Genomic DNA, 16,502 nt, shown 5'->3' on the forward strand with positions numbered 1-16,502 from the left:
CGCCTACCCAGCAGGATATGAGCCCGTGAATGAGCTGGACAAGGAGAATATGGAGCTGTGTAGGTTTTGCCGAGGGTACCCGATATTGTTGCTATTTTACTGACGAGTTCTCGTATCACAGATGACAATGACTTGTACTATGACCTTCCGGTTGCGATTCAGGTTGTTGCGCCGACGCATGATGATGAGAGGCTCATGGGGGCTATGAAGGTTATTGACAGAGTGGTGAATGGCTGAATTATCCTGTGGCAGGAGGATTTGTATGATTGGAGGTAAAGCAGTTGCAAGATTTGATGAAAGCGAAAGTTAGTAACGGTTTCTTGAGTCAACAATATTATACGAGGCCACAGCCGACTTTGTAGCCGAATGGTATTCTACCTACTCGCTGCCGTACTTGAATCTCGTTCGAAATAGCTGTTTTGTGAACGAAACACTTCCGCGTTGTTCCTAATACTGTCACCCGGTACTGCATCCTCAACGGAGCGTAATTTGCCTGTATTACTGAGTCAAGCCATTTTCTGTTGGATGTGAAGATGGTCCAGCGGTTCTTTCAAGATGACAATCATTACTCGTTTCATTCTCTCATTTAGATGACTTCGTGTTGTGCCGTTGTAATGCATGTAATTTAGCAACTACACATCACACAATCTCACAGCTATCGTATCGCCGGCATCAATGGTGTTTCTCTAGAGCTGCAATTACTGAACTTTGCGATCAATCGGATGTATCTGCAAGAATTGGGTTAATCTAATGTTGGATTGCGATATAGCCAGGTCAACTACACATCACATTATCTCACAGCTGTCGTATCGCCGGCATCAATGGTGTTTCTCTAGAGTTGCAATTACTGAACCTTGCAATCAATCGGAGGTATCTGCAAGAATTGAGGTAATCTGATGTTGGATTGTGATATAGCCAGGTCAACATGGTGCTTTCAACCACGTCGTTATCCCAACCTGTGAAACAAAACTCCACACAAACAAACATGGGTTTCTGCGCACAGGGGTGATGATCGTGTATACCTATCAAAGATGGAGCAAATTTTACAGGCATATCATCACATTCAACGGCTTCTACCTCCGCGACAGGTTCGCCCATAGTCCAAATCGAATGACAGAGTGCCGCATAAAAGCCCAGAAAGAACATGTATGTACAAAAGACTGTATATCTTGAGAATAACAATCCCATCACCTCTATTTTGTGCCTTTACACTATACCCGCCTATACCAGTACCAAAAACGCCATTTCATAAAGGGTATCGTCAGATCGGAGGCAAACCCATCCCTATTCCCGCCGCCACTTCGGCTCCGTAATATCAACCTCCTGCACAGGAGGAACCTGCATGAGATTCTCATCGCTATTCCGCCTACTCCCTCCCAGCAGCGAAGTCTTGTCGTTCTGCCTGGCCGCCTCGTCTAGCGGCTCATGCTCTTCTTCTGGCACAGCAACAAGCACATGGTCACTGGTGTAACTCGTTGCCCGTGTGATGCTAGCTCCACGAGCTCGACTCTGCACCGCACCTGTCACGACAAGCGAGTCTGGCGAGGAATCTCCAGGCGGGCTGTCCCTCCTGTACTCTCCGCTTGTCCCGCGCTCGAGATCAGGCCTGGCACCAAGCGAGCTTCGTCGTGCGACGTACTCGTCAAATTGGGTGTCCCGCTCGTGCCTGTAGTAACTTGGTGTTCGTTGCATTGTTTGCAAAACGACGGGCTCGTTGCTGACGGATCGGATGGAGCCGATGCTTAAACGGTGCGAACCCACGGAGCCACGCTTGTCCATGGAGTTTCGAACGCTCAGCCGGCTGGAGTAGGAGAAGTCTCGGTCGTCGCCGTCACTGAAGCCGTAGCCTTTGACGTTGGCAGGGCGGAGGTAGTCGTCGAAAGCGGAGAGGCGTCTGTATGTGAAGATGGCGTAGATGGCAAGGCCGATGGCTGTGATGCTGCGGTATGTTAGGTTTGGAGCTGATGCAGAGGAAGTCCATGGATACGTACATCAAGGCGACGTCCAAACCGAGACCGATTAGGGACTGGTATTCTTTGCGCTGGGTGTACACCACTACGTCGAGGGCGCAGATGGCTGTTGCGCAGGTGAGTTTTATGATGTGGGTGAAGAGCATGGTCCAGGGTGTGAGAGATTCGGCCATGAATTTGAAGATTTCGAATAGTGTGCACGTTGCTGCGACGAATGACAGGGCGATGTTGGTTGCTTCCCATCTGGATGGTGGGTTAGTGATACGCGATATCTGGATGATGGTGTGTTGGTTGGAACACTGGAGACTCACGCAAACTCAATTGTTGGAACCTTGCCATCGTTTTCTCGTTCATCGTAGTGTTTGAGGGTATCGCCCAGTCTCCAGGCGAATAGTCCCATCATGGACATTGTGAGAAGGAGTTGCAGCACCCAGACGGGGAAGAGAATCAGTGCTCGCCATCTGGCGCGCTCGAATTGCGCTTGAGCTCTGTGGTTTGCCATTTGGAACTCGTTGATCTTCTCAGATACAGCGGAGAACAGGACACGGAAGTTGTCGAAGGTCAAGGTTGGAAGAAATCACAGTGTGTGACCTGTGTTGGGGATATCAGGACCAAGCGGAGAGTTGTCAAGTAACTCGGCGTATCATTCCAAAATGTCATTTGACAGAACTGGAAGATTCACAGAGGCAGCCACATTTAAAACAACAACAGAACAACGTTCACTCCAGACGAACAGGAAATCCAGCCTGGCTGGAAGCCTCCCATTTATTAGGCTCCCTCACTCCAGGCTCACCCCAGCTTGCCATATCCAGACATAATCTTCCCATTTCCTCCTGACCCCATGGCACCAGCATTCTTGTTCAACGATTCCCCACTTGGCAGCATGAGGCTCGTCCTACAATGCCGCAGTACCTGGTACTGTCTTCAGTTCGCCGTGCATACAGCTCACAGACGGTTCCATACTGGGCAACAGACAGCTGCAGAGAGGCTGTTGGTTCTTAGTCCCTCGGCGGCGTGACGAACAAACAAAACAGGGATATTCGTGAGCCCACAGCCTCCTCGTCAATGATGAGCTGGATCCAGTAGCTTTCCGTGGACCCTGGGATTGCACCGACCCCTGCCTGAGTGATTTGACTACTGGGCGCCCGGGGCTTGCGGCTGAGGCAGGGCTGATGAGGAAGGCATTGCAGGAGAATGGGTTCCGATACCTGAGCACAGTTGACTCGGAAAGTCGTTCATTGGCTGCCCGGTTGTGACAAAAGGCATTTGGATGTTTTCTGCATCGGTCGAGCAATCACCGCGTCGCGCTTTGTGAAGTTGGGGTTGCACAACTTGATGTCAGTGAGCAAAAACAACGCACTCAACCAACTCTGGTTGTGATCACACGGGCGAAATGGCAGACCACTCGCGGGTACAGACGCCTGTCGTTCATGCCTGATTCCAAGAATAGAGATGGAGAAAGAACAAAAAAAAAAAATCCAAATTAACCTTGTGTTCTGGGGGCAAGCAGAAACAGACCCTGGGAAATAACGCGGGTCGTGAGATTTTGAGTCTCACCTCAGAGCATGGCCATGGCCAGGCCACTTTTCTTCACGCTAGGAAGCCGGCTGCGTCTGGGGACCTAGGCTGGGAACCGGTGTGATCATCTATTCCTTGCCTGCCGCAAAGGACGTGAGGCTCTTGCAGGCCATTTCATCCCAGCAGGGTGCCCATGAGCTCAAATTCCTTCCCTCAGTACAGTAGCTTCCATGTCGCCAAATGAACAGACCTGATTTGCATCAAAATACTGGCATCCTGTCAGAGAGGATCCAACAGGGCTGATTTCGAGCTCCGCATGTCAGCCCCAGACCCGCCACTGGTGAAGCACCCAGCCAGTCTGAAGGCTTTCAAGGATGAAGTCATCTCCGTCGTCTGGACGGAGTAGAAACCACTCGGCTTGGCTCTTGCGGAGATGTGGTGCTCCTGCTACCATCGGCCATTTCCCACCGAAGCAAGAGCAAGTCGGGAAGCGAGTGGCTGTGCACGGGGGATCTTGGCTGTCGAGGTAGCTCCGAATGATTGCTCTGACATGCATGAAGAGGAGAAACATGCACGAAAATAGAAAAGAAAAGAATTAGGTTAAGGTCCTTTGACGCGCGCCTGTTCGGCTCGTGCGGCAAGGTAGCCTTGTTTGTTTATTTGTTCTTGTCACTTCCTTTGGAAAATAAAGTGGTTCGATGAAAAGTCGGTGACGGTTGGTTTGTTGTGGTCTAATCGATCCTGACGTGACATGAAGAGTGGCTGGATTTAGATGTCGACATTCTCGAAAAGCGTATTATGTAATGAAGTCTGTTTTACTTCCAAAACGACGATCATATGAAGACGATGGGGAAAGGGTGCAGCACAAGGTACCCCAGGAAGGGAACTTAGAAGTCTCCGGTGGATCATCCTTTCTCTTTACACAGTACCTCCTGCTTTCTTAAGAATTTAAAGTCCTCATTGCATCGTAGCTTTGTATGATGGTTTCGCCATGCCTTCCTTCGCTCTATCATGATTCCACACCAACAAGAGAGGGCATCGACGGGGAGAAAATCGCCAGGGTTTATTCAAAATTGTAAGACCGATTCATTGGTGCTGAATTCCTTGTGACTTGACAGATGCGGGAAAATTTTCAAATTTATACTTGCCATAAGTAGCGCGGAGCGATGAAAAGGGTCTGCCCTCATCAGGCTTACGCCAAAGTAAAAGACAAAGACACTTCTCTCAGAAAGTGCTAGTAGCAGTGACATCAGGAGGAAAAGGGACTTAAAAATCCAAGTTGAATCAAGGGTCCTATTAGTGCAGACAACTTTTCATTTTTAAGTTCGGCCAGACTGACACCTTGTTATCTGTGCAAGCAATTAGATTATGCGTTCACATATAAAATGCACATTTCCGTGCAGTCCAATTTACACTCTCCACCACAGGCGCATCAACCTGTCAGCAGCCAGGTACCTATATTCAGATGGGGGATTATACCAAGAACAATGATGAGAATACGATTCACAGCATTGGACGTGCCTAGACATGTCTTGTGAATCCCGAAAGCTGAGTTCTTGCTTCAGTAGTGGCCAAACTCCTGAAGGCAACAAATGGCAAAATGTACAAATGTGCACTCTGTTCGAGGACAACTACCTTGCACCCGGATAAATACAGTTCCTACAAGCTACAGTGGGAAAGGGGGGGGGGGGGGGGAGTCAGTAGTATTTGAACAAGGAAATGTATCGCATATCGCGTTGTGTGCTGAGGCACACTGAGCTGTGTTAGTGTATACTTGGATATGTCCAAATACCTTTGACCACAGACTGTACATGTTTTGTCTGATCCTTGTCTGGCCCCCGTTGCCTCAGGGGAAGGTTTCCCGGTTTCACATTGCCCAGTTGGGATGGAAGCCAATGCTGGATTCATGCAAACAAGGGCTCACAGAAACCCCATCACTACAGGTACTACAGATATCGCTAGAGATAAAAAAGACATTTCAGCGGAATACCACAGGTGTTTTATCCAACGCTGGCTCTGCCTGGAACCAAGCGTCATTATTCATTTTTATTTGAATCGAACCGTGACCCTCCTAAATCTAGATATCAATCTCCGATTCATCCAGTCTCAACACCAAGCATGACGTGAATGCGCCGAGCCCATCCCAAAAGAGCCGTAGATAAGCCCAAAGACCAGAACAATAAAAACGAATGACAAAACGTCGCCAGCACCCAATACCATCTAGGCTTGAGACCCGGCCGTATCATACTTCAAAACCAGCAACCCGTCTCGATTCAATTAGATGCCGGCATCGGTGTTGGGCTGGTTAACCTTGGTGGCATCAAAGGGAACCACGTTGCCCTGCGGGTCCGTCATGGCAGGAGAGTCAGTGTCGACGACGAATTCCTGGCGGATAAAGAGCTCTCCATTGCCTACAGAGTGTCAGCCTTGCGTTCCTCTCAACTTAGATTCCGAATTTATTACGAACCCTGTGTAGGGGCGGCGATGACAGCAGAGGCGAGAGCCAAGAGAGTGACGGCGAAGAACTTCATTATGAAAGTATGAGTTGGATCCCAAAGGAATGTTGGTTGATTTGTATCGTCAAAGAAATAGGATTACTAAAGTTGAAGGTTGTTTATAGGAAATGACTGCGAAACAATAATGAATTAAAGCACGAGGGACGAGAACAAGTCACAAGATAGGCAGTCGAGGCAGTATATATACACTCGCCGGGAACTCGGCAGCATCCCTTGAAATCCAGGTATTTGCAATTCTCAGGACATGGACATGGGAGGAACACCCCCATGCTCCATCTGTCACAGCCAAACATCAGATCGAACGAGGCACCACAAACCAAGGCACTCGTACTGTCAGCGGGCTATCCGTCCCGCAACACCAGCAAGTTGAGACCGGGCCAGACTCATCCCAAAACGAACAGACGACGAGGTCAAACTTTCCCGTGCTGATTTTCGGCCACGGTCCAATGCACATCAAATCAGGGGCCACGTATATGAGCTACCGGGAAAGCAAAGACCAGGCATGACGAAACCAACGCCCGTTCCTAGGTTCATGGGAGCAATGGGGCCGGGCTCTTGTCATAAAAGCTTGGCGAACGGCGAGTCCCCTCCGTACAAGCTTTCCAGCAAAGTTGGGCCAGCGACATGAGTCGAGGGGCGGGCAGATGGATGTCAAAACATGCTGAAACGAAGGCGTGCTTCAGGCTTCAGACTGGGAGAAGGTGAGACGATCAGACACGCGTGGCTGGAGTTCCGGTTAGAGACGACGGGAGCAGGAGGAGGCGGAAGAGGAATGGTTGTTGCCCTGAGGATGGAAATTAGCGATTGAGGCATCAGTTTATTCAATGTGTAAGCAGTGCCAGTTATGCTGCTTGTGTTGGGGTTTGCAAGTTGGAGATGTGATCAAGGCGATTGTGAGGGTGAAACGTGAAGCCCCTGGCGGAGCGCGGCGGTTTACAAATTCCGGAGACGCTTAATAAGGCAGCAATGCCGTGTCATTTTGCCCAGATAACTTCTAGTTGTCAACAATTACGGGCAATTTACGCACTTTACAGTATTTTAAAATAATTAATTTATTCTCACGGCTCAAATGCTAGCACAAATTCCTTGTGCCATGGAATCAACGTCCCCGTACCTCTGGCGTCTACCTTTCCACCCACATGCACCGCACACCACAGCCCAATTTGCGTATTCATCACGCATCTCTTCCCATCACAAGGCTCAAACCGTCCCACCCCTACCGTCAACATTGGCTCACAATCAAGGTCCCACCAACATGGCGTCTGCGCCGCTTGCACCCATTCGGGCTGCGTTGTGCCTCTTTCGTGTCAAACGCCCGCCTTGAGCAATCGCGGGGTTGCCTATGTCCATGTGGGGTTACAAAGCCTGATGACCTTGCGTGACAGACCTGACCAAACAGCTTTGAACTCTGCAGCTTGACTCCTCATCTCCAAAAGCCTCCAAGCTTAGACTTCAGGTCAGCTCTGCCATGCCAAAAGCTTAGCTACCTCTCTTCCTTCCACAACCTTCCGGCGATTCTGTTCAACGCCCAGCTCTCCCTGTGTTGAACTCACGCCGACGGTGTTGAAATCACTCGCCTCATCACATTCTCCCTTCTTTCCCATTTATCGTAGATTGTTCACCCTCCCACAACCTCATCTGTTCTAAAACCACATCGTCAGCCTCGTCCTTCCACTCCATCCAACCACCCCAGCACCATGGCCACCGCAGCCCATTGCCTCATGTGCTTCGAAGCCCTCGACGCTCAGCTGGAGGACCGTAAACCCCTCTCCCTCAGCGAGATCGAATCCTCCTGGGCCCTGTACACGAGCTCCGTTTCAGACTCTTCCAGTTCAGAAGCCAAAAGCCCCATCCCCAAAGCACCAGCGCTGCGTCGCCTCGCCGACGCCGACTCCTCCGAGTCCTCGTCCTCCGCATCACCCGCCTGGTCCTCCTCCACGCCCGCAACGTCGATATCCTCACTGTCGCTGGGGGCATCCTCCGCTCCCCTCTTCGTCACCTGGAACACCGTCCGCGGAGATGACGTCTCGCTGCGCGGCTGCATCGGCACATTTGAGTCCCAGCCCCTCAGCATAGGGCTGCCCGAGTACGCTACCATTTCGGCGCTGCACGACACGCGCTTCTCGCCCATCTCCAAGGCCGAGCTGCCCAGGCTGCAGGCCGCTGTGACGCTCTTGACGGACTTTGAGGAGGCTGACGACCCGTACGACTGGGAGATTGGCACCCACGGCATTCGGCTGTCGTTTACGGATAGAGGACATCGTTATGGCGCGACGTATCTGCCTGATGTGGCTTCTGAGCAAGGCTGGACGCACGACGAGACCCTGTACAGCCTCATCCGCAAGGGAGGCTGGATGGGCGGCCGGTCGAGGTGGAAGTCGTTGGATTTGAAGGTCACGCGCTATCAGGGGAAGAAGGCGAGCCTGAATTACCCCGAGTTCAAAAAGTGGAAGGACTGGGTTGCCAGTAAGCAGTGATGATAATTTTATAGACAAAGAGGTACTGGCGTTTTTTGGGACCTGTCAATTTGGGACAGAGTCCTTTTTCTTTTGGCGTCTTGGGGAAGCGAGGAAGCTTAGCAAAGACTTTAATGGTCATAATACACTACTTATATTTGAATGATGCGTCAGATGCAACTATGTTACGTCTCCATGGGTCACCTAGAGCTGTAGGTTTGTGGCATGCGTTAAGGACAGTGAGGTCTGATCGCAACGAAATATTTCTTTATAAATCTCGGTCAGGCGCTACATCAAATGCCCGCTCAACTATACATCGTAATCCAAGACATTAATTCGTCCACAAAGCAAACCATATAGAAGACTTGGCTCATGCAAAACAAAAAAAAACCGTTCATAGGGCCCTTCCAAGTACGACAAAAATCCATCCAACCCATTTTAAATGTCCACGAGACGCCCAACGGAAACCATGGTATCTGTCGAAAAAAAACATGTACAACGAAAAAAACTCCCTTCCAGTTCGGAAAGCGCGGTCGTGGGCTTCAAGAAATACAAGAAAAGCAAAATGCGTATCGAGTGATAGTCAACAAAAGTATATGAGCAACGCTCCGCCGCCATGTACCCAAACCATAAGAAATCCAAGATCGTAAATTCAACCCCTTCACCAGCATCGTAGTTTCTTCCAAAATCCACCGTGGCCGCGGCCGACGTTGGGGTCGCCATTTAAATTTGGCCCCCGTAGTCCTGGGGCGCGCTTTTCCGTCTCGCTCTCTGCTGGTAAGGGAGTCAAAGGCTTGGTCATACCGCGGGCATTCATCTCGGTATTGTCCATGACCCCCATTTCTGCTAGGCGCCTTCTCTCCACGACTCGACGAACAATCAAGGCAAATGTCTCTTCGATGTTGACTTCCAATCTGGCACTCGTCTCCATGAAGCCGCAGCCCCGTTTGCGTGCCCACTCCAGGCCCATTGCCGCAGGAACCTGTCTGCTCTCCTGGAGGTCGCACTTGTTACCGGCGACAATCTTGACTGGGGGAACAGTTTTGGAACCACTTCCGGTGCCGGTGTTTGCATGCCCCGGATTTACGCCGGCGCGGCGTGCGCGTGCTGCATTGTCAAGCCGCGTTTCGGCTTCCATGTCGATCAGGTCGTCGAAGTATTGAAGTGCCTCGAGAGAGTCGCGTGACGTAATGTCATACACCATGAGGAAGGCATCAGCGCCCAAATTCGACGATGCCCACATACCGCGGTATTCTTCCTGGCCTGCGGTGTCGGTAAGGGAAAGGTGGTACGTGGTGCCATCGATGCGGCGGGTGACGCTGTAGGAGTCTTCGATCGTGGGGTCATACTCGGATGTCCATTGTGAGCGGACGAGACGCAGTGTGATGGAGGATTTGCCACAGCCGCCGTCGCCACAGATTGTAATGGAGATTGGGACGGCTGGTTGTTGGTCGTGACCATGTGAAGACATGGTTGGAGATGGTTACGCGTGATGAGGCCGGGGAGGGCTGTTTCCCAGCAATCGCAATCAAGTTTGCCGAAATGAAACCAAAAACCCGAGGTTCAAGCAACAAGATTGGCTGCGCAATTGTCGCCAGGTGAGAAGAGGAGAAGAGAGGCGCACAAGGTGTCTTTATGGTGCTTTGGGTCCAGGTCTCAGATCAAGAAAATAGAAGTCCGTGGTCGACTGCAATCTTTTCCAAAAACAAAAATAAATGGTTGGCTCGACCAAACTTCTTCAAAGGTCGAGCACCCTGGGGTTACTTTTTTTTTTTCGATAATAGCCGGCGGTTGGGCGCAAAACCCGACAATCGACCAGGTCTAGAAAGTCTGAGTGTTCAAAAAAGCGTGGCGCGACTGGCAGGGTTATTCGACCCAGGTTGTCAGGGATTCCTGTCCGTCGTAATATGTTTAGGCAGAGGGAAGACGGCAAATGCTGTCTTTGGTTGCAAATATATGTATATGCCGTGCAACTGAGAATTGTCGCGCGCGGTGGCTCACGAATAGTTGTCGAGTCGAATGCAAGATCGCGAGGCGTGGCGTCCAAGCAAAAGGGCAGCGTGGGTAATGATCAGCTTTTTCCTGACTTCCTGTTCGTGGCTGGGTAAATATATGTATGAATGAATTCTGGGCTGGTCTGGTCTGGCTTGGTGCTTTTGGCCAGGGCCTGCTACCAGGGGAGGGGGCGGTCTGCAATCTGCAATCTGCAGTCTGCAGCTTGGCCGCAGCGCAATTCAAGATGCTCTGGTGGGACGCAGATGCAGCACCGTGTCAGTCTGGTGCAAGGAGGGCGACCTCTTATCACTTTCTGCCGTCAAGTGTGTCTGGTGGTCTCGGAATAAAACAATGCCCAACGATGCTGACCGATTGTCGCACATGCAGCCGAGCAGGGTCTTGATGTCGGCGAGGGATAATATGGAAGGAAGCTGTAAGTAGAGTCTGCAAATGGTCAACTGGTGGAAGGAGGGGGAAACACTTGAGGGGACTTGAGGGAAGGAGGCACCGGGACAATATAATAAAAAAAACAGCTACAGTCAGGTCAACTGGTGTGTGTGGTTTTGGAGCAGACCTGTCAAGTCATCCGGAATTGATGTCTGAATGTCTACGGAGTAGTACTTAAGTATTTAGTACTTGGACCATTCAACCATCTTCATCTTCTGGGCTGGGATATTGAACTCGACCAGACTCTCAAACCAGACCAGACACTATTTGTACACTTCCCTCCACCTGACGCTGACAAGACACCACCAGCAAGCTAGCTCCATCCAAGTGTTTGGTCCATCTGTCTCTGCTCCATCGTGCCCGATACATGCAGTCAAGTATTCCATACCAAACTTTTCGTAGCTGGGAGGGCTGGCTGGCTGGTTCAATATTCGCCCTGTTCGCCCTGCCTGCAGGAGGGGACCAAGCCAAGAGCGCGTGCCACCGGACAAGGACAAGGGGTGCTGACATGGGCATGGATGTGCGAGGTCCTGGGTCATGTCATGACAAGGGCTGCAATGGGTCAAGGACTCAGGGTATTGCAGCACGCATCGGGTGTATGAGTGATTCTACAACCAAGTAACCGTCACAATCACAGTAGGAGGGGCAAGGAAATCAATAAAGGAAATGGGGGCGACTGTAAGTATGTATTGCACGCATACAGTAGAGTACAGAACTGACACGCCGTCAATAATATCGGAAGCACTGCATGGTGATGGAACTTGATGGAGTTGACAAGAGGACAGGAGGACAAGAGTCAGGTCAATCTGGTCTCAATGTGGAGCACTGACCTCCGCTCATCAGACAACTCAACCTCGACAAAGGCGACTGACTGACTGACTGACTTGACAGAAGACAGGAGACAGGAGACTGGATGAATGGATGATTGATGGATGGCTGCTACAGAAATTCGGAGGCCAGATCGCAAACGCCCCATCCAAACCAAGTTTCAAACAAAACTCTTAGCGACAAGACTTGTTTCTTTCCACAACCTGACCTTCTCTTTACGCACGGCTACCTCCCTAGCGGACGTCTCCAGAACAACCCGTGAAAAAGCAACCCGAACCCGACAAAAGCATCGTCGTCTGTCCCCAGACCTTGAATACCAAGGCAAGATCAGACCAGACACGATACAAGACCAGGCCAGGCTAGGCAAGGCAAGGCAAGGCAAGGCTCAAGGGATGCCAGTGTGGTGGGCCGCTGTGAGAGACAACAGAGCTAGACTGCATACTGCGCCTAGCCCGTCGATGACATGCCATGGAATTAGGCGAGATCTGACAGAACAAAACCCGACGATGAGGATGAATGCCACTGCCATGGGTGTGGGAGTGGTGTGGTGTCCTGTGGTGTGGTGTGGTGTGGTGCTGTTTCAATTCCATCTGTTTCATCCACACGTCAACTCTGACAAAAGAAACCAATTTGCCTACAGCACGCACATCATATGGGGTAGTCGTACTCCGTGCATGACTCGATTCTGTCAAGGACTTTTGTGCCTTTCCATTATATCTTCTGCATCAACTCGTCTTCATGTGCAAGAGTGCACATGGAGTTTCTTTTCTTTTCTGTGTCGGCTACCACGCAGCAGCCGCAACATGCCCATGAACCCGCCGCGTTCTCACGATTCAGCCACCAGGGAGGAATGTCGTGCATCTCGCCAGACTGGCTACTCCCTGTGCCAAGACGAATGCCAGATGAACACTGGTCATTGTCCCCGGCTTTTTTGAATATTCCATCCACCAGGCATGGGAGAGTACTCCAATGAAAGTGCTGTGCCGAGTTTATATTCGCAGGCGAAACTAGACCCGACTAGATCCTCCATTGAGAATGACACACTTTGTGTCCAACGAGTATCCTTCCAGCCGGGTTAGTCCCGTGAACATGCTGGCCGTAATTTCGGCAGCCCCGGAGAGTGGTATGGAGTATATTATCTAGTTTGCACTTCTTCCGTCTGATGTCGAAGGTACTCACTACTCACTCAAGACTTTCCAATGTTCGTCTTGGCTGTTGTGCAGCAGGGGAATGGGTTGCCGAGGACAGTTGCAGCATTGGCATCCATCTATATGCATAAGACAGCCATCAATAAGCTCAGACGTGCGTTCCATTTATTAAACGCAATTTAATGCTCTATGCCGGCACATGCACCGGCTCCAGCACCGGCAGCTGGTGTCTGAGCTCAATCGGAGCAATCGGAGCTCCGTCGTGGACAAGGTTGTCGTCTGAGTTATTGCCATGCTGCATTTGTTACACCAGGGAGTCCTGGTGAAGCCAAGTTTACGGAGTACTTGGGAGGCCAGGCAGATTGTCCTCGCTCTTATCGTACAAATTTGTTGCTGATAAATCAAGTCGACCTGCAACTTGAGCAGTGATTGTGGGTTTGAAGGAAATACAAAACCCTCGTGCTTTTATTTCTATGGATAGGAATGCTGCCGGCTGCGCATGAGCACGCAGTCACCTGCACGCTTGATAAAATGACAGTCTCTAAACATGTATGTAGAGACCAGACCGCACATGATGCATCACCAATCAACGTTTATCGTTTAGTCGAGGTATGCTCTTTCCTTTTTCCGCAACCAATGACGCAATTGTCAACTTTTCTATCACCACCAACAGTCCTCAACTTACATCAGATCAATTGATACCTTATCCAGACCTGCTGTGCAACAACTTCCCTTGTGTGCAACACCAAATGTACCTAGGTGCTTAGTAGTGCCCTCTATTTGGGCACTTATCATTAGGCCATTCCAAGACTGGCCGGAAGAAGGGTCTTGTCAAATGTTGGTAGGCACAATACCACTATGGAGCCGAGGAGATGCCTCATCACCAGAAATAGCAACTACAAAGTGTTGATTTATCCATCGGCTGCCTGTTCTGTCGTCCACAATTACCTTCCATCAAACCGCCCGCAAATTGATACAGACACATATTAACCGGCAAAGGCGCGGCTGACACCAACTCAACTTTTGTCATCAATCCCAAACAGGTCCTATATGACCCAGGCATTTGACGCCACTTTTTTTTAACTGACCAAAAAAAAACGGGCTTGGATCTCGCAATCGGCGGTCCCATTTGTCCTCGGCTCAACCTACTCTTTTCACTTTACTTTTTTCTGCCTGGCTCCCTTTTAATCCCTCTTTTTTCTTTTTCCTTTTCCTTTTCTTACTGTACTCTTACATAACATATCAAATTCCTAAACTTTTTGGCCCCTCTCCCGCTGCGGGTAACTCTTGACTTGTGTTAGACACCTGCAAGACACACCCACCCAGATACTTTCATCCTGTCCCATTCACCCCACACATCTTTTTCTTGTCTCGGCCATTTGCATGCCACCTTACCCTACAACACGAGATACAAAAGAAAATATAAAGACCAAAAAAGTTGAAGCATGACTGCAGCGACGACAAACGGCCATGCCAATGGACACGCAACCAATGGGTCCATATCCAAAGGATCCACGTTGAACAGAGCGGAAGAGTTAGATGATGCAAGTATACCACATTATGCACTGCTGCATCTCGCCGGCAAGCATGAACCCCGAGTTGCAGTTGCATGTGAGCTAACCTCGTAATTCTCTGACAGCTTCTCCTGGCCGTGCGGGACTTAATTCTGCCCTTTGTCAAAGCGGCCGACGATGCCGCGGCCCATCGGGAGACTGGCCGGCTTCCACTCGACGCCACGGGCAGCCCGCACAATGTGCTAGTAGATACCGTCAAGCCTCAAAAGCTTGCTGCACACCTCAAGTTCATGTTGCCCGATCAGGGCCAGGGCAAAGAGGGACTGTTGGAGGCTATTGCCAAGGTGCTCAAGTATAGCGTCAACACCTGGGATCAAGGCTTCCTCGATAAACTGTACTCAAGTAACAACCCGGTATGCTGTGCTCCTCTACCCAATATTGATGGAAATAAAAAAAAAACCCCCCCAAGTCTACTTATGCTAATTTATTACTTTCAGGTTGGTGTTATTTCGGACATTGTCTTGTCAGTTCTCAATACAAACGTACGCCGCCGTCCCATCGTCCACCCAATCGGGCAACTTTCCTACTTCCCATGGCTGTTTTTGTGACTAACCCAAACTCACTGCAGCTGCATGTCTACCAAGTTTCGCCGGCTCTTACCGTTATTGAAAAGACGACGGGACGAGCATTGGCTAACAAATTTGGTTTCGCCGGCCCGAGAGCTGGTGGTGTTACCTGTCAAGGTGGCAGTTCCTCCAATCTCACATCCCTGGTGGTTGCACGAAACACCTTGTACCCGGACTGCAAGACTGATGGCGATGCCAAGTACGACTTTGTGGTGTTCACCAGCGCCCATGGCCACTACTCGGTTGAGAAGAGTGCCATGATCTGTGGCATGGGCTCATCGAGTGTATGGAAGGTCCCCGTTGATAACGGCGGGAGTATGAGGGCCGATGCCCTTCGCGAGCTGGTTGTTCGCGCCAAGGAGCAAGGAAAGACGCCATTATACGTTAACACAACCGCGGGCTCTACAGTCCGAGGCTCATACGACCCATTCCCGGAAATTTCAAAGATTTGCAAAGAATTTGGTCTGTGGATGCACATAGACGCCAGTTGGGGCGGACCAGTCGTCTTTTCTGCCCAACAGCGGTGGAAGGTTGAGGGATCGCATCTTGCTGATTCCATCACCATCAACCCTCACAAGATGATGAACGCCCCTACGACATGTTCCTTTTTGCTGGGCCCAGACATGAATGTATTCAACAAGGCAAACAGTACAGCTGCCGGATATCTCTTCCACGGAAACACAGACGAAGATATCTGGGACCTGGCAGACCTTACCTTGCAGTGCGGCCGCCGCGGTGACAGCTTGAAGGTCGCGCTCGCGTGGTTGTACTATGGCGCCAATGGCTTCGAGAAACAGATTGATCACGCATTTGACATGGCATCATACTTGTACAAGTTGGTACAGCAGACGGGCAACTTTACCATGGTATCTGAAAACCCACCTCCTTGTCTTCAAGTGTGCTTCTACTACGCACCTGGGGGGGAATTGTCCAGTGATGCTGCTACCAACACAAAGCGCACTCAGGTTATTGTTGAGAGACTTATCGGCAGGGGATTCATGGTGGACTATGCTCCCGGCGATGTAGGGAGCTTTCTCCGAATCGTGGTGAACGTGCAGACATTGCCAAGCACAGTGGAGGGCTTGACCAAGGCGTTGGAAGAGGCGGGAAAGGAAGTGGCATAGAGGACATGACATGTTGGACGGCGGCATTTTGCTCTTTTTAAAAAATGTGGGAATTTTCGCGGGTATAGCGACGAAATGATTTATGGATTAGACGATCTGAGAACGCAGCAAATTATGATTTTAGTTTGGATAGACAATACATTGATACATGGCATGCAATGATGAGGTTCTAACTTCTCAGAGGCAGGATAACTGATGAAGATGGCATGTGCTTGCGGTCTGTGGCAGAATTATTGTGGGTCCGGCTACCGTTTTGGTCTTGGAGCTGCAAGCCGATAAGAGTCCTTATCGCTACCTCTGCAGAAAAAAAAATTGGGCGACCTGCAACTTCAACGCCCCACCACCTTGGAAGATCATATT

General features: G+C 50.4%; 4 protein-coding genes across 4 annotated transcripts; 2 read left to right on the forward strand and 2 right to left on the reverse strand.

Moving 5' to 3' along the window:
* Nucleotides 1–1,284: 1,284 nt before the first annotated feature.
* On the reverse strand, nt 1,285–2,472 carry VFPPC_14337 (hypothetical protein; the record flags this gene model as incomplete). The annotated part of the gene is made up of 3 exons (XM_018292106.1): nt 1,285–1,939; nt 1,992–2,213; nt 2,282–2,472. The coding sequence occupies 3 exons, from the start codon at nt 2,470–2,472 to the stop codon at nt 1,285–1,287; spliced, it is 1,068 nt and encodes a 355-aa protein (XP_018143556.1).
* Nucleotides 2,473–7,701: 5,229 nt separating this feature from the next.
* VFPPC_08020 (ammecr1 family protein) lies at nt 7,702–8,481 on the forward strand (the record flags this gene model as incomplete). Its single annotated transcript, XM_018286791.1, has 1 exon — nt 7,702–8,481. One exon carries the CDS (start codon nt 7,702–7,704, stop codon nt 8,479–8,481), a length of 780 nt encoding a protein of 259 aa, XP_018143557.1.
* A 640-nt stretch (nt 8,482–9,121) lies between these two features.
* VFPPC_08021 (RAS small monomeric GTPase) lies at nt 9,122–9,931 on the reverse strand (the record flags this gene model as incomplete). Its single annotated transcript, XM_018286792.1, has 1 exon — nt 9,122–9,931. One exon carries the CDS (start codon nt 9,929–9,931, stop codon nt 9,122–9,124), a length of 810 nt encoding a protein of 269 aa, XP_018143558.1.
* A 4,489-nt stretch (nt 9,932–14,420) lies between these two features.
* Nucleotides 14,421–16,142, forward strand: VFPPC_08022 (glutamate decarboxylase; the record flags this gene model as incomplete). The annotated part of the gene is made up of 4 exons (XM_022428591.1): nt 14,421–14,426; nt 14,518–14,805; nt 14,890–14,934; nt 15,021–16,142. The coding sequence occupies 4 exons, from the start codon at nt 14,421–14,423 to the stop codon at nt 16,140–16,142; spliced, it is 1,461 nt and encodes a 486-aa protein (XP_022284387.1).
* Between the last annotated feature and the right edge of the window lie 360 nt (nt 16,143–16,502).

The sequence above is a fragment of the Pochonia chlamydosporia genome, chromosome 4 (assembly GCF_001653235.2).
Source record: "Pochonia chlamydosporia 170 chromosome 4, whole genome shotgun sequence".
NCBI classification, from domain to species: Eukaryota; Fungi; Ascomycota; class Sordariomycetes; order Hypocreales; family Clavicipitaceae; genus Pochonia; species Pochonia chlamydosporia.